The sequence below is a fragment of the Anopheles moucheti genome, chromosome 3 (assembly GCF_943734755.1).
Source record: "Anopheles moucheti chromosome 3, idAnoMoucSN_F20_07, whole genome shotgun sequence".
Classification (NCBI taxonomy): domain Eukaryota; kingdom Metazoa; phylum Arthropoda; class Insecta; order Diptera; family Culicidae; genus Anopheles; species Anopheles moucheti.
This window is the reverse complement of record NC_069141.1, coordinates 73,239,936-73,260,049: the sequence shown is the minus strand read 5'-3', so window position 1 is coordinate 73,260,049 and position 20,114 is coordinate 73,239,936. Positions and strand designations below refer to the sequence as shown.

The window sequence follows — 20,114 nt, the reverse complement described above, 5'->3', positions numbered from 1 at the left end:
AATGTTCGGTTTGATTTTTCTTCTGCTGTTTCTGATGCAATATGCTTTGCCTTTGCCGTTGCTGTTATTTTTTATTGTTGTTTATGGTGCCCATTGGTGTCCGGCAAAAACTTCCAGATTTTGTTTGTTTCGTTTTCTTGTTTTTTTTACTCTTTGCTATCTGCGTTAAAAGGTTATGTATATTCACACAAAAATAATTTGCCACTGGTATCAATGATAGGTTGGGTGTCTTCTATGCGGGTTTATACACATTATGCTCCGTCTCTACTACGAGGATGTACATTAAAACCATCGTTCAAAAACGTGATCCTCCTTGGTTCATCGGCCATGCATCTTTCCGCAGCTTTCTACTGATCGCGATCATCATCCATCCTTCCAGCCCTTTTTGTCTATCTAGCTTTCTGTACTGTTTTTTTTTTATTGTAAAGTGAAATCAAAACATCCAGCTAAAAAGGACACCGGGATGCAAACAAACAAAGGCCGAAAGCAACTGTTCACGCTTTCAGCTTTGCTGTTTTACGAGCAATTAGAAGAACAAAAAAATACACTCGAATATACCAGCAGTCTATTGAACATTTGTCTGTTGGATGAAAACTGCTTGTTGTTACCTTTTTTTAGTAGTTTTTAAGTACATTGGCATCTCGCACAAGTTGTGTCGCAATCGGAAAAGGCAAAAATTCTCTTAATAAGCGCTCACTACTCACATAATACGGTCGTGTAACACGTGTACAAAAGTTGGATAGATTTGTTGTTTAGTACCAACAGTGATGATGTGTAAGTTTTTCACAAAAGACACAGTATATGACAAATGAAATCTAGATGATTTTTTGTTAGTATATATCCACACCCACAAACGGCCATGTCATGACGTATATGAGAACCAAAAATCGAACTATGCGATTGTAATGTCCATATGCTTCCAAAACATAGCATAACAATCTGCTGTATTGCAAAACAAAAAATTGAACGAAAGGAGCATTTGGGATGGATTTGAACTATTACATGGTCCTTTGTAAACGAATCGTTTCAGCGTGTACGTAGAGGTAGTAGTGTGTTGTTGAGTACCCTCCCATCGTGGGGCGGGGGTTCGGGAATTATTATAGACTAACTCTCTCAGGGGGAGCATATCAAAAGGTATTGGCTTTCAGTACTGGCATTGTTCGTATTTACTGGGCAAAACAAAAAGTAATAGTTTCACAAAATTTTAAAGCAAACTTCCGGGAACCACGTTCCGTTTACAAGCGTTAACTGGAGGCATACGCAAGACTCAAAAGTACATACCGTTTCATAAACAATAATAAGTATGCTATTGCCGGTAAAAATATAACGCTACATATTCCGTTGCATTAGATAATTATATGACTTTGGCTGTTGGCAAAATTATTGCTAGAGTTTTTACTCTCGACAGTTTTCTTTTAAAACAATATTAAGGGTACAGAGTGTGATTTTTCAACTGTTCAAGATCGTAAAACAGCCCGTGCTGAAGAAAACTCAATTTTTGTCTCACAATGTATCGCTACACGAAACGAGCGCTATCATCAGTACAATCAGGATTAAAAAAAAAAAACATACACTAATCAGGCTCAAATGTCTTCGCGGATATTAACGGGTACTCTACCTCTCATTTGTTACCCCCAGGCGCTTCTGTTCAGTCACAAAACAAAAAAAAAACAAACACAAACATAAACGAAACATGTTCAAACGTCGCTTGCTCCGCCTCGATAGCGCACGCTCCTGCAGCTGTATACACAAACGACACGTGTCACCATCTCGAACTCTCGCGTCATTTGCCGCCATATTTTCTATACAACATTCGAACGTTTTGCAAAGTGCTACTACGCTTTACCATTGATCATCTTCTGGGAGTGACCGTTCGTTTTCACGTCCGCATCGTCTTGATCTAATTCGTTGGAACGGGGAAAAAGAGAAAGAGAGACAAAAAAAAGAGAAGCAGATACCGAGAACGAGGACATTTGGGGAAGAGAAGAAGAAAAAAGGGGAAGAGAAAAAAACAAACAAATTTGTGAAATTTTGCTAAAAACTTTTGTACCAATGTTTTCGGTAAAACACGCGAGAATTGTCTGATTTGTTGATGATTTGTTGTTTTTGGTAACGGGAAAACTTGGGCAAGAGAATTTGCAAAACAACCACCGGGCGCTTTGGGAAAATGCGACGAAAACATTAACGAAAGAAGCACACGTAATTAACAATTAGAGCGAACAAAAGGAAACAATAGTGAAGCCACTAATTAGCACTTGATACAATATCGAAGAATGTTTTAATTAGTAAAAGGCTTAAACAAGCAAAGGAAGGCATTCAGAAAACTTTACCGATCATGCGTTAGAAAGAGCATATCGTTTTTATAAGGAAATTAGTATTAAAAAAAATATTAAACTAAAATCAAATGTAAAAAAAATATCAAATTGTACAATGTAACAGAAAAAGAAAAGAAATTATAATTGATAATGTTAGACTAGCCTGCTCGGATGCGACAGTATTTCTACTCAGTTGTTTTTGATGCACAATCACTACTTCTGACGACAACAACAAAGACAATAGGGGACGGACAACATTGAAAAGCCGAATGCAACACCAAAACATGAAGAATGGACGGCAATGCACGCAGACCGGATACACATAGCATAGAACAACGTGTTAGTCATATTAGTCGATAGCTTCAATAATCAATAACCACATAAAAGAAACGGAAAAGTTGAGGGATATGAAACAGATCATCAGAGGTTCAAACACTACACACAGGCATAGCCCAAATCCACATCCGTATGTCGATACAGTCCTCTACTGTAATAGTGGGGGGGAGTGGTGGTGGTGGTGGAAAATGGAACAAAGCCGCTAGGTCGTTAGTCTCCAAATCGTAGTATCCTCTACTCATCCGGAGCCCCAATATCTTCTTCACCGGCTTTATCTACGCCCGTATCAGTAGTAGCAGTGGCAGTAGCAATGGTGGGAGTGGTGGTGGATGTAGTGTTCGTATTGGTGGTGGTACTGTCGGCCGTCCGGTGACAACAGGCATTCTTACCGTGCAGCGAATAGCAGAACTTCTTCGTGTTGTTCCAGTCTTCACGCAGCGACAAATTGAACATCGAGTAATCCGGCTGGCCGGTGACTTCCTTCACGATGTTCAAGAACTTCGGCAATATTGCCTTCAACTTATCGCCCGTCAGCGAGGTGTACGTCTCCAGCAGTATTAACCCCTTGCATCTGTGTAAACCATGGGAAAGAATATTATTGTTATTTGTTTGCGGGAAAAGTCTTCGAAATAAAGGATCCGCTCGTTCGAGGGCCTCACACTCACTCCCACGAAGCACACTCACCTCGGATGGCTTGGTTCTTTGTAGATGTCCATCTGGAAGTACTGGTTGTTGACCAGGAAGCAGCGGCGTTTCTTGTAGATGGTAAAGTGCGCATCGTCCTGCTGCGTTAGCATGTTCAGGTAATCACGATGGGACAGCTGCGTTCGCACCTCTATCGACTGACCATGCTGCTGAGGCCGGCGTATCGTGTGGATGTAGCTCCAGCGACCGTTTTGGCCTCGCTTGCGCAAGCGTGCCTGCACGCGCGGTCCGGCACACTGCAAGTAATGATGCACGACCTCGAAGTCCTGGAATGCCGGGAAGGCCGTATCCAGGGGCATTGGGCCGGAAACTAGAAACAAAAAACGACAGCAATGCATCAGTCACTGCGTTCAACATCAAGCCACCTCTTATTGCAACACTATCCCAATTACCCAAGAATTTGACTTTTCGCGAGGTGATCGATAACCGATCGCCAATATCAATACCGAGCTTCTGGCACACGCATTCGATCATGCGGTTCACTTTGTTTTCGAAATCGGTAGAATTATCGATCACATCGAAGTACGGATGTCCAATCCACGCCGACGCAGCCTTGTAGTCGAGCTCGCGTGCCAGCGTTACACCTTCCGACCGGCACGAGTGTTCCTCCGTTGCGTAGAACTGTTCCGCACCGTTCGCGGCCGACACCATGTGGATGATCTGATTGTAGCGATTGTCGCGCAGCTCAACCGGGTTCCAGTTGTTCGAACGCATCATGCGATCCCATTTTTCTTTGGAAATATCTAATCGAAACGGTACGGAGAATGATACAAATGATTAACAAAGCTGATTTGCTGACGGACAACTCTATACTTACATGCACTGGCATCCATGAATCCGCGATCGCATATGATTAAGCAGTTTTTGTTGCTCGTCCTGCCCAGCTCGAAGTACGTGTTTTCGATTTGTATCATCGTTCGGAGCAAGTTTTCCTGAAACTTGTACACTGCGGAAATCGATAAGCGCACATTAGAAACGCCCGAATCAATAAACGGTTGATACATTCCGTAGCCAATCAAACCGTAACGCGGTGGTTCAAGCGGCGAGATATTAGCAAAAACGGAAAACCGACAAACGATCGCGAACGTTGGAAAACAGCCAAATGAGCATGAATCTGTAGCCCTTCCGATAAAGCGCGCGCACACACTACAGCTCGCTCGTCAGTTGATTATGAACGCTAAAAAGCGGGTCGATAAAAATACGGTTAGTGACGAATGCTAATGAGCTAGTATCATAAACAAGTTAGCTAACAATGTGCCCTTCAACTGCTCGCAACACATTGCAATAATCAGTACCATCGCTCCAATGTTCTCGCGCTTGCCCTCCCCTCCCTGCCTTATGGACTCTTTTCATCCGATAATGTTTGCAAACAATCTCGAACACATGTCCCAACATTGATGGGTCCGTATCAATCTACGATAAGGTGGTTTTCTGTCCAGTTTTCTTTCCTCTGTCTCCCCTGCGGTAGAAAAGCTTCTCCGATGAGATTACAACTCAAGTGCATGGCCATTATACGAACCACACCACAACAAAATGTACCCGCGAGTAAACCATTTTCCGAGCGATCGTACACCGGTGTCTTTTAAATATAGAACGATCAACAAACGGATCTCTCGACAGTCAGAGAATCGATACAAATTTTACGCCCGTCCACCCCGTTGACGATTCGGTTCATGCTAAAAAAAAAGAAGGAGCAAATACAATTGGAATGTAAATATAGTATAGGCCACATAAACAACAATCTCATCTTTTTCTCGAACCGTCCGATATGCAAGGTGCTTTTCTCGGCTATGACAAAGCGCAAAGATGAACAAGGAGAAGACAAAAAACCCCTCACCGAGGGTGGGGTCTCCGGTGGTGATGGCGAGCGAATGCGCACCACGGTGTGGGGGGACATGATAATTGCCAACTTGTCAACTGTTGGCGATTTTTGTTTGTTGTTGTTTTAGCTTCACGTTTCACACATCTACACACCTGTCGTCGCATCGCGCGGCTCGTACTAGCGGTCACCAGCCTGATTGATGAGGATGGTTGAAATTCTACATTAAGCCAATGCTCTTGCGATACCCTTCGGTGCTAGATAATCTTGTCTGCTCAGTGTTCAAACGGAACCCTCTTGGCCAGATGATAACAATCAATCTTCCTCAAAGATTCGCTGCTGATAAGCCGCTTAACAATCACTGCCGATCAGCGTTAAATGATCGGTCGAGTTTAAATATACAGCAGCAAAACATCTCATCGAGTCAGATAAAGCGAACGCGTCTGCAGTCTGTTGAGGTTGGTCACATGCGCGGTCCGGTGACGAAAGCGCCAGCAAATAACCCATTTTACAGACGCTAACTGCACATAACCCATCCGCTGCCAGGGCCCTCAACTTTTGCCAAGAAGCGCAAAAGTGTTCTAATGACGTCGGGGGTCTATTACACAATGCCTCTCTCTCTCTGGCTGGCCACCACAAAGTTGTCCTTGCGTGTGGGGGTCATACAGTTATTGTAACACTTCCGTTGACCACTCCTCTCGCTGTGCGCTTTACAACACACTTTCTCGATTAGAAGAAACCCTCGCCGGACACAAACATACTACACAAGTGTGAAAGCTGAATGATAACAGCTCTACGTAGGTAGAACAGCAACTTCCGCACTCTCGAACCGCATCGCGTTTTAGAAACCGTACCACGGGTGACGTAAATAATGGCATGTTACTTCCCTTAAACTTGGTTAGAACTGGCGCAACTTCGCCTGGCGCAAATGTGCGCAACGAGAGTGAAAGAGTGAGAGTAAGGAAGAATCTCAGACGATCAAGCGAACGATCTGCGAACCAACTCGTGATGGTAATGCTGCGTCAGACGAACATCCATGGCCAACACAAACAGAAGCCGGTCCCGGTACCGGGCTCTTACGAAAAGCTGGCGGCGTAGACGGCCAATCGAAACTGTGCGCACCACGTGTACTTATAACCGGTCGCGTTTGGCTTGTATTATCACCGTTTTGCCTTGGCTTTGAAATAGTCGGCGTGGGGGGACCCCGAGAGCTCAGCTGTTGGGTAGGAAGCGATGAATGCGCTTGCATTCTGATAACGCACACCATCGCAACATCTCGCCAATGAATACATTTGACGCGGGATGAAAGTAAAATTGATTTGCGTTTTTTTTTCTCTCTTGCATTCTAACGCACTCTCGCTCTCTCTCTCTCTCTCTCTCTCTGTGTGTTGACATTCAGCAGCTGATATTGCTAATAATTGAACGATCGTTTGCATTTGCATCGAAATCAATTGATTGATTACAACACGCTAGAAACACGTTTGGCTTCGCGGTGTTAACATATGGCGTCGACACGTGGTTTTTTTTAAGTTGTGTACTACTTCAACCCCCTAATGGGACACAGACACACACACTGGCGTGTAGTAATTTGTTTCCCATCTTTTCCAGCGCAAAATTCCATCAGCGTGGTATGTAATTTAGTCAATAATTATTAATATATGTGCAATGGAGGATCGAGAATGAATACGATCAATACGGTTAGTTACGATCAATTCAGTTACATTTGCTGATCATCTAAAGCGCAGTGTAGGTTTAGTGTATCACAGCAACAAAAATGCATATTAAATGATTAATCAATGGAATGCCCCCGGTCCCTCTCTCCGTTCTACACGTTCAGGCCATACGATCAGCCACTGTGAGGGTATAAATAGAGACACACGCTGCACCATCATGCATCCGAGAGCCTCGGCAAAACGATGACTAATGGAAAAGCATACGTTTAGAATGACTGTACAGATGCGCAAACTAGTACGGCGGAACATACACGAACCGAAGATCAATTAGACATCGGTCGGAAGCCATACGTCCTTGCTGTGTATGGCGCTGACTATGGCAAAGGCAAGAGGACTCGCACAATGATAACGAGGCACAAGCAATGATTCGGCATGAATATAGAGCGATTTTTGCGGGGGTAGGAAAGAAGAACTGAGCGACACAACACACGGACTCCAACATACGAACAGACAGGAGGGGGCTTTTCCGGCGCTCGGAAGGCCGGGGGCTGGTGGTTTCGTGCGTGCTGTGTTTTCCTTCCCTTCGTACACAAACTACCAGCAGCAGCTGCATTAAACTCACCGTCACCAACTTTCCCGACGGCGGCGGCCATACACCGGGGACATGTTGTAATTTTGTCAATATCAATAACGCTATGCTCCGGGACGCCATCCTTAAAGACGGCCGGCTCGGTGTCGGAGGAGCCTGTGGGGGGTACGGTGGTGGTGCCGGTAGTGGTCTCGTGTGTTTTCTTTTTGCTTCGATCTGACGTGTAAAACAAGTAACGGCGCGTTAGTGAGGTTTTATACCGCGAAAAAAAAAAAAACAGCGAAATTGCAGCACTTTTTTCGTTTGGCTGGGTGAGTTGCTGGGGGGTGCTCTGTGAATGTTACAAGCCATACCATACAGCGGAGTAGGGCGGCGGTGAGAGCATTTGGCCATGGATAATGATATTGCGAGTTTTGGGACCTATCATTGGTGGCACTATCTCAAACGCTTCTGTAGATGAAAGCCTTCGCTTACCTTATTATGTCGCCCATTAAATCTTCCCATCGATCAATCGAAGTTTTTAAATGTGTAACAAGCAAGGGAGAGTTTGAGTTCTTTTTCCTTTGGCTTGGGGTTGGGGCTGTGGTTGTTGATTCTTTCGTTTAATTCCCCCTGCTCTAATGAAACTAACACTCACCCGCAGCAGGCAAGCAGGCAGGCTGGATGGATGAAAATGGACAGCCGGCTGTCAAACGGTATCGCGTGACCTTTGAATTATTGCGGTTCGGAACTCGTTCATTATCGTGATCCCCCCAACCTTTGCATGCCAGTAGTAACTCCACCCGGTGCCATTAAAAGTTTCCCTTTCTTGCCAAATTTGAAAAACTAACTTACGGGCATAAATACTTTCAATAATGTTTGTCCTCTGTCATGAACCACAACACTCTACTTCACCGCGCTAGCATCAATGAATGTACCTTTTTGGTGTATGGGACTAATGATTTACCAGCAATTAAGCTTGATTTCCAACGTTCTTATCGTGTTACAAACTAAGTCTAACAGAATGCAAATGAAAGTATAAAATGAAACGTCCCATTTTGTTTTTTGTTTTGGGAAAGCGAAAGCGATGGCGCATGGTAAAATGCTATCGTACTAGGAGTGGTTTGGTATATACTTTCTTAATTAAGTTTCAAACAATTGCTTCCTTACCTTCTTCGGCAACCAAATCGGCGAACTTGATGCCACCGCTGTAAAACGAGAACATGAATAGGAGGAGAGGGATCAATCGATTTTGTTTTCAATATTTCAAACAGAATACGGCTGCATTGAATTGGCTCAAGACTGGCTGCTGCTAGCAGTGCTAGCGGACTTTAACGTCTAGTTTCTAGTTTTGAAAAGTTGCTCTATTGCAAACACTATTTAACTTCAACAAGATTGAAACTTTTATGCACCTGTTGGCGACACCGGACAAACATAAACTTCGCCAACGCTATCGCAAAGTGTTGTAACATTGTCTAACTGTTTAATCTTAACGCAAATCCAAACACAAGCATATCCGTATATGCAATCGAATGCAGAAAAGAAAGCTAGCCAGAGCAAATAAACTTACTATATTCAAAGGCAAATGGGGTAAAAGCGTAATTGAATTGATAATTGTTTTCGTTCTGTTCTTTGCGTCGTGTTTAGCTGTCGTTAAAAGCTTAATTTAAGGGCAGCAGCGGAAGCTTTGTCATAGAAATGTGGATACGTTTCTAAAAACCGTACCTGAGTAGGATTGTGGCCGTTTCAGGCACGCGAAAAACCTGCAAAAATTAAAAAAGAAATGGAACAAAACCATTCTATAGAGGAAAAACTATTTGATCCTTTAAACGAAATTTTAAATGGTGTTCTAATGAGAAGGTGACTGAAGGAATACAAGAATAGCAAAGGTTTTGAAAACAAATGCCCTCATGGAATCTTTCGACTTTTGCTTTGGTTTGTACAGGCATTCTATAAATATAACTATGCGCGGAAAAATGTGTGTCTCCCGTGTTACAACGTAAGCGGAATGAAATAACTACAGTCAAATATATTATACGGAAACACAAAAAAAGGAGGATAAAATACGATCCCGTTAACGATAACAAGCATCTTTTAAGCAACTCAACAACATACATTACACATTAACAAGGCTTATCGATTTTGACCTAGTATGGCATGCTACGATCAATTTGCTTTGACTCTACCCATCAGGGCCTATTGAAAACGAATAAATTAAATTACTTTAATGAACGGACAGCAATCGAGTAACGAACGAGAGCGCAATCTTTTAAGAATTGGGGGAGGGGATTGTGTTGATGGTATTAATGCCTGCGAATTATGATGCTGACCAATTAAGGTTAGAAGAAGAAAAAAACAAGATTCTAATTCTGCGATCAAAGGATCAAATGATGATATGATATGTTTCCAAATTGTTGTTTATTGAGATGAATTGAAACTCTTCCAAACAAAAACAAAAATAAATGTCACAGGTAATGTAACGACTAGTATTGCCTCCTCTCAAACACTTACCTTCCATCCGAGGTTCTCGAAAAATGTACACAGCCTCGATTGGCCGGTTGTTTTGCCACCGCACGGTCCTGTGCGCCACACGTGATTGCGTGACGATTCGCGGTGGAAGGTGCAAACGGAACGGAAGGAGAAGAAACAGAAGAAAGAACATCGTCAGTGAAATCAACATGTGACCAAACAAATGCACGCTTGCGAGGACCGTTCTAATGCAATTAGTAATGCATGACGGACCATGCAAACGGATAGGGACGAACCCGACCCGGTGCAGGCACAGGGGGATGCATTTCCCATCTAGCAGGAAATCAAAATTACTGGGCTATGATGATAGCCCATCGAAGCCCAGTGTTACGGCCTTAACCTTGAACAACTCGGAAAGCGGCCAACAGGATCCATCCGTGAGAGATACATCTGAGAGCGCGCACGCCGGAAATAGCTTCCCCACACACCACGGATGTGTGTGCGTGTGTGTATGTGTGCATGGTTGTATGGGTTTTCCCAGTGGGAAGGGTGTGCTACATTGCCCTAGGAAAACCCAGAAGCACATGTTTCCGAAAGCTATATTTAAATGATCTGTGTATTTGTGGTGGTTTTTTCGCTCCCCTTTGCTTCTGGTTGGTCAAATATTTGTCCACTTCCCGAACTTACCTCCCGTCAGCACCAGACGGTAAACCTTGCGTTCCTCTATTGCGTCCATGCTGTTTGCTACTGTTGCTGCTGCTGCTGCTGCTGCTGCTGTTATGATGATGATTTTGGCAAATTGGTATTTTATGCTACGTAGCGACCAGAGATGGCCACAATGCAGGGGAATTACGTTTACGAAGCAACGCAATTATGTAAAACCGGAAAAAAGGGCGCCGGATATCCTTTCGATCTCTGGGGTTATCCTGAGTTTTCGGTGTGGTTTTATAGCGTGGAAATGGTCGCCTACAATCGGCTCCGATTCGCGAACGTTTGCGGCGTTATTGCTGGTGTTGGTACAATAGTATTACGCCTTTAGCGGACCGGGCTATTATCAAATCACTTGAAATATATACATTTTTCTCGGCTTTTTTCACTTCACACGCGGCGCAATTTTTCACAATCAAAGCGTGATCTTGTTCATCTCGCACACAAAAGTCAAATGGTTCGGGGGAGTGTGACAGTTGCCACTAGAGCTGGCCTGCCAAACTTCGGTCACCTTCGGGCGGCATGCTGGGAACGTCAGTTTGGCCCGGTGAAAATGCTTCATACATGGCACGGGCTGAATCTTTTCAAATCTATCACATCCGTTTGTTGGCCAAAATCGTTGTGGTGGCCACAAACAACAAAAGTGTTGTTTCTTGTGATACGAAAGATACGGGGTGAAGCCACGAAAGCACCTGAATATGGGCCATTTTTAGGCGAGTGTCACGGCAAATTCATAATATTTTACATCAGAAGAAACACACGACAAATTTTCACTTGATCGAAGCACCAGCTTCCCATGTCGTGCCTTTTATTGGACTTTTTTGTAAGAATTTCAAACAGAGTTTGTTACGAAAACTCGAAGCCCTGCAGTCGTTATTCGGGGTGGGTTACATTCAGATGCAAAACACTTTTCAACTGGGAAGCAAGGCTGATAGTCATTTATACAAGAAAAAGAAAAACCCATGCTCAAGCACTCATTCGTGTACCCGCTCAACAAACTGGCGCGGAATTCCGGCTTCCAAAAGCTCTTCCGGCGTCCGGCTGGGCAAGGTTGGAATGTAATGCAGCAGCGCTTCCCAGGCGATCACACTTAACCGCGGTATGGTGGTCCACATCCTGTAGAGCGTGTTCGTGCGAACACTCGCGTTATTGCTGAACTTTATACCGCCGAAAATGTGCATACAACCGTCGCTCGTTACGGCCGCATCGTGAAAGAACAGTGGATACGGTAGGTTCGATTTCTGCATCTTCTTCCACTGCAACGTGGTGAGGTTTAGCTTCCAGATGTCGTTATAGTAGTTCACACCATCAAACCCTCCGGCCACAATCACCTCGACGCCTTGATCTGTGCGAATCTGTACGCACGAGTGACACTTGCGGGCGGTAGGCATGCCCGGCAAGTTGGCCAGCGGGTCGGGTTTCGTTACCAAGTACTCCCATTTGTTCGCTTTAATGTCGTACACGGGAATATTCGATAGGATGAAAACGGCATCACTCGTACCACCGCCAAATACATAAATTTTAGAATCGTGGCACGCCAGCTCGTGCCGATATCTTCCCGAAGGATCTTCGCGAATGTTTTGATTACACTCGTAAGCACATTCCCACGTTCTGCTGGGTAAATGTAGTCTGAAACAAACAAAAACCGCGTTTAACGTTTCCTTATCTTTGTGCAGCAATCTTTCCACGCACCTGTGTACATCCAACATGTAGTCGAATCCATTGGTTCCGCCGATGGTGTAGAGGTAATTGTCATTCACTACAATAGCCTGCCCGTACTGTGGTGGCGGTGGATCTCCTTTGACCTCTACTGCAATCAGATCCTTCGGTTTACGGCGCGGTAGACACACACGTAACGCGTTCGAGCACGTTACGCCAAAAGGATATCCTGTGCCACCAAAAATCTGTCGAGATTACAACGCATTTGTTAGGAGAAGACATGAACAAGGACCAGCACCACAAAACAGTGTCTGCCTGAACAACCTGAAACACAAGGGGGTTTAGCTTTGCATCTAAAAATACACCTTACCATGATCGTTTCGCCACATAACAGCATTGCATTTGAGGCCAGCTCTACGGGCAAATCGTTGTTTACATCCAACAGCAATGTCCACACCTTGCGTATCATGTCATACTTCCACAGCTCGTGAAACAGAAACAATTCCTCCCGCTGGTCATTGTTACCATCACGACCCGTGTTGTTCGGGTTGAATCCACCGAAGCAGTATAGCGACGCGTCGCTGCAAACAATTCGATGACCGCTCCTTGCCTTCGGATAGCGTTTGCCAGAACCGACCCGGTTACTGTTGGCGGTTATAGAGCTCCGGTAATCGACGTCACACACCTCGAACGGACGGAATGCGTAAATGGCTTTACGCTTTGCCATCATTGATCACTGCGTTCGTTGATTTCATGCACAAATATACCAATGTTTATGTCCAGCACCTCACGCAGGTAGTGCAGTCGTCGCACGTTAAAGTATCTGTTCACGGTATCGATCGCACGGGCAAGCAATTTGTACACGAGCAGTTGCAAAATTCTCATCACCGACCGCCGAACGCAAGTGTGCCTCCTAATCGATGCACTGTTTATCAGAAACCGAACGTTTTACTACACTTTTTACATGATGGAAAAATAAGAGCATGTTTTGCCAATCCGTTCAGTACAGCTGGTGTGACACTGCTGCTGGTGAATGTCAGAAACATCCAGCAAAACAACACTGAACGAATTTTAATTCGATCGTTCGAGGAACGAGAATATAGCGAGGTTAGGAGATATTTTGGGTGAAAAGGAATCTTTTCGATTTCTGGCTTACTTTATTTATTTATTCTAATGTGTGATGAGGGACTGTTTCATTATTTACATCATTCTGCAACGATGGGAATGCGCTGAATTGCTGAACATTATCTATACACACCTTGGCACGACGCCCCTTGCTGACATTTGTCAGAACCAAACCTAATTTTGGATGGGCGTGTACGTTCGGTCGCAAACATAACTCCTGTTTTATGTTTGATTTCTGTTTTAAGTTCACCGTGCTTTATGTTAAACCGTGTTCGATGGCAACAGTGGGTCGTTGGTTGTGCGTAAGTGCAGCTTTGCTGTGCTTTGCCACACTCAGTGCCGGTAAGTAAAGCTGGGGAAGTTTGGGGCTTGGCCCACGGAGATAGATACCTTACCTATGGAGGGGTTTCAAAAGATGCTCTTTAATTGGCATCAGCAAAGCAATGGACCATACGTCCTTTCCAAATCTCGTTTTGTGATCGTTAACTGCCCGTCAAGAGATCAACGATATTCACTTTCCTGCGGTCATAGTTTGCTTATCCGACTTTTATTGATCAAGAATGCGTGAATCATACGTAGCATAATGTGTGCACCTGTAGGCAACCGTTTGACAGGTTATGCTACAACACACCCTTGCAAATGCCGATGCCTATTATGTTTACAAACAAAACGGTGACCATAAATTGGGAATGCCTTAACATCCTTCCAACAGCGAGTGTCTTACAGAACGCAGACAATGCCGATCATTAGAACTTCATTAGGGTGTTGCCACCAATGCTAATCGACGCGACATATCCTTTTCTTCCCACAGGTCAATTCTATGAAGAAGAACAGGAAACGAAAAGCAATATCGTCTGGTGTGCCACCAGCCAGGAAGAGACGTACAAATGCCAAAACTTTACCAAAGCCCTTGAGCGGGATGTTGCTTTGTTTAATGATTTTTTCATGAACGTCTCCTGCCATCACGGTTACGACCAGGATGAGTGTATGGGACTGATAAATGAACGCAGGGCGGATGTCATGACGCTCGATGCGGGTGAAGTGTTTAGCGGTGGTAGATACCATTCGCTGATTCCGCTCATGCAGGAAGGTTACGAAGGAGGCTTCACACAGTATCATGCGGTGGCCGTGGTCAAGAAAGGATCGCTACCGGACGTGACCCATCTGAGGCAATTGCGTGGCAAGAAAGCGTGCTTTGCATGGGTAGGAAGCCACGCAGGATGGACTGTTCCGATACATACCGTGAGTAATGTGGTGACTGTAGTAAATACGATTGGCTTATATTGTTTGTCTTCACTTTGTAGTTACAACGTGAAGGAGGACTGGCAGTTACTGACTGTAACAATATCGTGAAAACTGCAACCGATTACTTCGGACCGTCGTGTGCTGTGAATGCGCTGATCGATAAATACAACCCCATCGGCGATAACTCAAACAAACTCTGCTCGATATGCACGGGTGTGGTTCCCGGTGGCAAATGTACCCCAACCGATCCTTACGCTGGGTTTGAGGGAGCGTTCCGCTGTCTAGTGGAGGCTGGCGATATAGCGTTCCTGAAGCACACCACCGTGGAGGAAATGGTGGACAGCGGGTTCATTCCTGGTGTGACCACTGATCAGTTCGAGTTGCTGTGTCGTGACGGTACCCGCCAGCCCGTTTCCCAGTATCGGCAGTGTGAATGGGGAAATGTTCCATCGCACGCGCTTGTCGTATCCAGCGCCACGTCCAAATCGGACCGACGAAGGTTAAAGAAATTCTTCACGAAAGCCGTCAATCTGTACGCGTCCAAGCAGCGTCGGTATAACAGTACCGCGGGCCCGGGATACGATCGGCAGGATGATCGTTACCGGCCATACCAGAATCCGTACACGTCCACTTCGACAACAACGTATTCACCGTTCGCCTTTACCACCGATCAGAACATGTATAACGAAAGCCAACCCTACGAATCGTTCGATCTGTTCGAGTCGAAGCGATACGGCAGACGGTTGAACTTGATGTTCCAGGATTCGGCCCGCCATTTAGCACCGATCGATGACGATAAGCAAAACTATCAAAGGTATCTGGGCAAATCGTTGGACCAAATTTACGAGACACGGTCCTGTCCGGTGGGAAGAATGATGCTGTGCGTCACGTCGGATGCGGAGTACGAAAAGTGCATCAAAATGCGTACGGCGCTGAAGGCTCAACTGATCAAACCGGATATGCTGTGTACGAAGGCACATTCGCACATCACTTGCATGCAACACATCCAATCCGGAACCGCCGATGTGACCGTGCTCGATGCGAGCGATGTGTATACGGCCGGCTTACATTACGACCTGATGCCTTTCATGTCGGAGGTGTACGATCTGGGGTTGCCCGAGTACTACGTGGTAGCCGTGGCAAAGGAAGAAGATCCCGATACAGAGCTTACCTATCTGCGCGGTAAGAATACGTGCCATTCGGGTATGAACACGGCTGCCGGATGGGTTTATCCGATGGCCTACCTGATATCGAACGGTTGGATACGCCCGTACGGCTGCGATAGTATTCGTGCTGCCGCAGAATATTTCACAAAATCGTGTGTACCCGGAGCTATCAGTAAGGAATATAACACCGGCATTCCGTACGATAACATGTGTGATCTGTGTCATGGTAGCAGCTTCCGGTATTGCCGTCGTGACGCGTCGGAAGATTACTATGGCAATTCGGGCGCATTCCGGTGCTTGGTAGAGGGCGGTGGTCATGTGGCGTTCGTACGGCACACGACGGTGATTGAGAATACGGGTGGCAAGAAGCGCGAATGGTGGGCCCGAGATGCACTGCCCGATGACTTCGAACTGCTGTGTCCGGACGGAACCAGGGCGGAGGTGAACGAGTATAAGAAGTGTAATCTGGGCAAGGTGAAGGCCAATGCTATTGTGGCGCGCGGAGGACGAGGATACAACGGGACCGAACTGAAAGCTTACATCAATCTGTTTACCTATGCGCAACAGTTCTACGGAAGGAAATTCTCCGACGAGTTCAGGTACGTTTTTTTATGTGAAGGATAATTTATTGAGGAAGAGAGTTTAAATATGTGTTTTCCCTCCGTTACAGTTTCAGCATGTTTTATTCCGTTCCGCCGTATCACGATTTAATCTTTTCCGACGCTACCCGCGGTCTGCGCGTAGTTGACTCCGACAAGCGCTGGTTCGACGCATATCTGGGACCGAACTTTATGCGCGCCCGTCGCATCACCGATTGCCATGCAGGTGCGAGTAGTTTGAAGCTGAGTGCCTTTGGTAGCTTGTTGCTTGCTGGAGTGGTAGCATTGTTTTGGTCACGAAACATACTTTAAGCGAAAGAAGTGAGGAAACCGACTTATCGGCTTCATGCTATGTAGAGTAAATATTCCGTCCGAATTAGATAGATATTGCATTGCGTGTTATTGCAGATACATAAGAATCATTCCAGAGTGAAGGAAGTATCGACTCAAGCTAGTTAGTCTCGTGTATTGTACAGTATTCTTTTGTGAATCTCTTTGTAGTAAAAAAAAACAAATATGAACACGTTGGTTAACAGTGAACTGATACCGTCCGGCTGTAAAGCATCAGTTACATTCCTTTATCAATTTTATTTTTTAAAAAACATTGAGATATTGTGCTTTCGCAACGAAACACAAAGTAACGTTCATCCGTCCATCCGTAGGAGGAAAATGTGTGTGTGCATGATTAACATTTTTAGCGCCATTCGGTTGGCTTCAAGACTCTAACAATTATTCTCATTTTTCCAGCACAATGAAACCATCCATATCAGCAAGATACGAAGCAAATAATTAGGCTAGGCATAAATGATCCGTTGAGGTTTTGTCTTGCGCCGTCTACACTGCAATCGTTAGCAATAATTTTTTTTTTTAATAAAATTTTTAATAACCCAAAACTCTAACAAATGTGGTTGAAGTCAAAAACAAAGCTGCTGTGAGAGAACCTGAGATACAATTGTTTTACCAACCCGTTAGTCAAAGGTTATCCCAAAGCTACGTAATCCGAACGGTAAATATTCCGATCCAATTTCATTTTACTCGTTGTATGTCCCTTGGTGTTGTACCTTAGTGCTGCATTGCACAAATGATCACTTGAATGTGGACCATTTATTTACATTTCAGTATCAAATGTAGCCACAATGTTCGCTCGACAATATTCAACAGTTATTCTTGCCCTCAAAACTCAAAATGTCAACGCTGAACGCAAAAAGGAAACGCTGAATACGCAAAAGGTACTGAATTATATGCTGTATTCTTGGAAATAGATATTCATTTGGGTTTATAAGAGGATAGCCATTCTTACCAGCGTAGTTTTGATTAATTCGGACGAATGGTTCTCATACTCATAATGGATGGTTCGCGATGATGCCAACTGTTGAAGTTTGCAGTTCATTATCCTTCTGTGGCGACTGATACCCAGAACCGAAAAATTAATTAAATTCATCCAAATCACACGCTGGACAGCTCACGAAACCGGAAATCTCTAAATATGCAGAGATATGTACTGTGTCCATAGTGTCTGCCCATCCACAATCTCCCAGCGATACCGATAGGTACTGAATTATTTTGTTGAGTTTAATGTAAGTTATGAACCTCCAAACTGCGTTTACTTAAGCAGTTTTAGTTATGCACTCGTATCAAATATTACTTTAATAATGCATACGACATTGTTGTTTTGAAGGTCCTTATTGACAATTTTCTCGACATAAAATAGCGCTGGATTCACTCGGCAACAACGCTGATTAGGAGCTTAATTAGCGCTGTGTTAATGCTGAATTTGAGGTAAATTGAATATCGATCTTTGGGGATATGGTCTGAAACGTTAGCCTTAAGATCCGTTCAACTCCAACAACTTAATCATCAATATCTGCACATAATAGGCTGCACATAATTTTACGAACCAACAGACTCGAACAAGACAAGAAATGCATCGTATATTAACAATAAGGATGCTATACCCGTGGCCTATCAGGAAGGTGCTTGTACAGCAAGCATGTTGGGGATTGGTGATTTGCAGTTGCCTAAAAATTTGTTACTAACCTGTCCTTATCAGCAAGACATGTTAGGATTCGTTACATGACGAAGTCCTAGCCTTTAATCCAAGGTAGCGTACTAACCCTACCGTGAGATCCGCCACTGATAATATACTAATCGATAATAAATTTATCGACGATCTGGCATTGTTTTTATCAATTTTAGTGATTTGATTCGAACGTTTCACGATAAATGACTATCATTCTGCGAGGAGTGGGGATGTTAAACGAATGAACTTCTGGGGTGAAGTGAACCAACCGAATCGGCCATTTCCGAAAGTTTACCACCAACTTTAGAGTGGGGATAGAATTAGCAACAGATGAATTTCATATCCTTCCAGATAAAATACTGAAATCCGTAAGCGAAGAAGGAAGAACCACGAATGAATTCGTCCGTTTTCGACAATTCACTGTTAACTTTAGAGTGGGGGATAGAACTAACACTCGTGGTGAACACTTAGGTCCTTCAGGAGTACGGAACAACTTTTGGAAGTAAATTGGGAAATTAATAAAGTTCAGAAAGTTTCACAAATTCTTTTATCGATAGTTTCAAATTGCTCGTGAAAAAGCCTGGTTTTATAATTTATTTAATTTTCTTTCCACAATTTTCCAACAAGAAAAGGTGGAAAGTAGTCTCCAAGAAATAAACTTCAAACAACAGACCACCCAATATCCTCGGGGCCAATAAAACTAAACTTTGCTTCAATTCCGCCTACTCATAACAACAATGTACAATAAAAAGAGGCAATTAACATAGCAACCTTCTATTGCCGATCGACAAACACGTCAATGGAGGCGCCTGGTAGCTGTTGCGGAACCACCCGACCACTAACTGCAACCCCGACCTTCGAACAGTAGCGCATAATTGCGCTTTGATTCTAGCCGATAATTTTTGACAGTCACACTAAATGTCACCATCAGTCAACAACATGCCCGCATCAGCCACGATTTCTAAAGCGCACCCACAGTGTATCGTTAAAAAAGAGGTATATACCGCACGCCACTCTACAACCCGGACGCGCTCGGTGGCAAGTTATGCCCCCGAAGGGCTTAATTTGACACATGCCAATCACGGCTATCGTTAGCAAATGATGCAAACGATGATAAAGGATAGCGAATCCAGTGGAAACGTGACACCTCGTCGCCCTTTTCACGCTAGACACAACGGATACGCCCAACGCGTGTATGAAGTATCTTCACACGAAACGTGAACATCTTTATTATTATTGTTTTTGCGGGTGGTTTTTTTTCGCTCTTTTTTCTTCTTCGTATTCCCTTTTTGTTTTGCCTGACCATGGCATTCGCATTGCGTAAAGGTGTGGCCGTTGGGTTGAAATAACATCCAATTGGATCGTAATACGAGAGGAAATAAATCGTTGGCCATGGATACGCTGGCGTTTGAACGCGTCGGTGATGGTTGTGGTACTTTTTTGCTTAATAGAAGACACTCGAACGGGGGCGAATTCGTTGCCAATACTGATTAATTATTCTCATGTTACCTTGCAGAATTAAACAAAAATAAAATACGAAGATGTTTACCACGAATGAAAGGTAAGGGAAATTATATGCTCAGATATTGTATTGAGTCTATAGCATATGACCAAAACCAAGCTTCCCTGTATCAAAAAAAAGGCTTCCATCCTCTATACAAAGGGCCAAAATGAATGGACCAGAAGTTCCACTAGCACACTAGCAGC

At 44.3% G+C, this 20,114-nt stretch overlaps 3 protein-coding genes across 4 annotated transcripts; 1 reads left to right on the top strand and 2 right to left on the bottom strand.

Annotated features, from left to right (window-relative positions):
- Positions 1-92: 92 nt before the first annotated feature.
- Positions 93-11,029, bottom strand: LOC128302507 (TRPL translocation defect protein 14). Of its 2 annotated transcripts, XM_053039344.1 has the most exons (10): positions 10,573-11,029; positions 9,928-9,995; positions 9,142-9,179; positions 8,587-8,624; positions 7,471-7,653; positions 4,174-4,302; positions 3,749-4,099; positions 3,336-3,666; positions 3,041-3,222; positions 93-1,900 (listed from the first exon to the last, which is right to left on the bottom strand). In XM_053039344.1, the coding sequence occupies exons 1-10, from the start codon at positions 10,619-10,621 to the stop codon at positions 1,836-1,838; spliced, it is 1,434 nt and encodes a 477-aa protein (XP_052895304.1). In that variant the 5' UTR covers positions 10,622-11,029; the 3' UTR covers positions 93-1,835. The 2 variants fall into 2 exon arrangements, with proteins under 2 accessions (XP_052895304.1, XP_052895305.1); XM_053039345.1 differs by lacking the exon at positions 7,471-7,653.
- A 340-nt stretch (positions 11,030-11,369) lies between these two features.
- On the bottom strand, positions 11,370-13,249 carry LOC128302553 (kelch domain-containing protein 10 homolog). Its single transcript, XM_053039402.1, is given in 4 exon segments — positions 11,370-12,222; positions 12,286-12,497; positions 12,623-12,982; positions 12,985-13,249. Coding segments are annotated over 4 exon segments (1,380 nt in total). The 5' UTR covers positions 13,138-13,249; the 3' UTR covers positions 11,370-11,567.
- Positions 13,250-13,609: 360 nt separating this feature from the next.
- On the top strand, positions 13,610-17,270 carry LOC128301214 (melanotransferrin). Its single transcript, XM_053037579.1, has 4 exons — positions 13,610-13,719; positions 14,189-14,619; positions 14,682-16,387; positions 16,459-17,270. The coding sequence occupies exons 1-4, from the start codon at positions 13,653-13,655 to the stop codon at positions 16,697-16,699; spliced, it is 2,445 nt and encodes an 814-aa protein (XP_052893539.1). The 5' UTR covers positions 13,610-13,652; the 3' UTR covers positions 16,700-17,270.
- The last annotated feature ends 2,844 nt before the right edge of the window (positions 17,271-20,114 follow it).

Bases quoted from the DNA above. Each gene is read 5' to 3' on its own strand.
- LOC128302507 (XM_053039344.1), bottom strand. From the start codon at position 10,621: ATGGACGCAATAGAGGAACGCAAGGTTTACCGTCTGGTGCTGACGGGA. The intron at 7,654-8,586 runs GTAAGGAAGCAA...TTTACACGTCAG, and splicing joins CGATTTGGTTGCCGAAGAAG to ATCGAAGCAAAAAGAAAACA. The intron at 4,303-7,470 runs GTGAGTTTAATG...CGATTTCCGCAG, and splicing joins CGTCGGGAAAGTTGGTGACG to TGTACAAGTTTCAGGAAAAC.
- LOC128301214 (XM_053037579.1), top strand. From the start codon at position 13,653: ATGGCAACAGTGGGTCGTTGGTTGTGCGTAAGTGCAGCTTTGCTGTGC. The intron at 14,620-14,681 runs GTGAGTAATGTG...TTCACTTTGTAG, and splicing joins GGACTGTTCCGATACATACC to TTACAACGTGAAGGAGGACT. The intron at 16,388-16,458 runs GTACGTTTTTTT...CCTCCGTTACAG, and splicing joins AAATTCTCCGACGAGTTCAG to TTTCAGCATGTTTTATTCCG.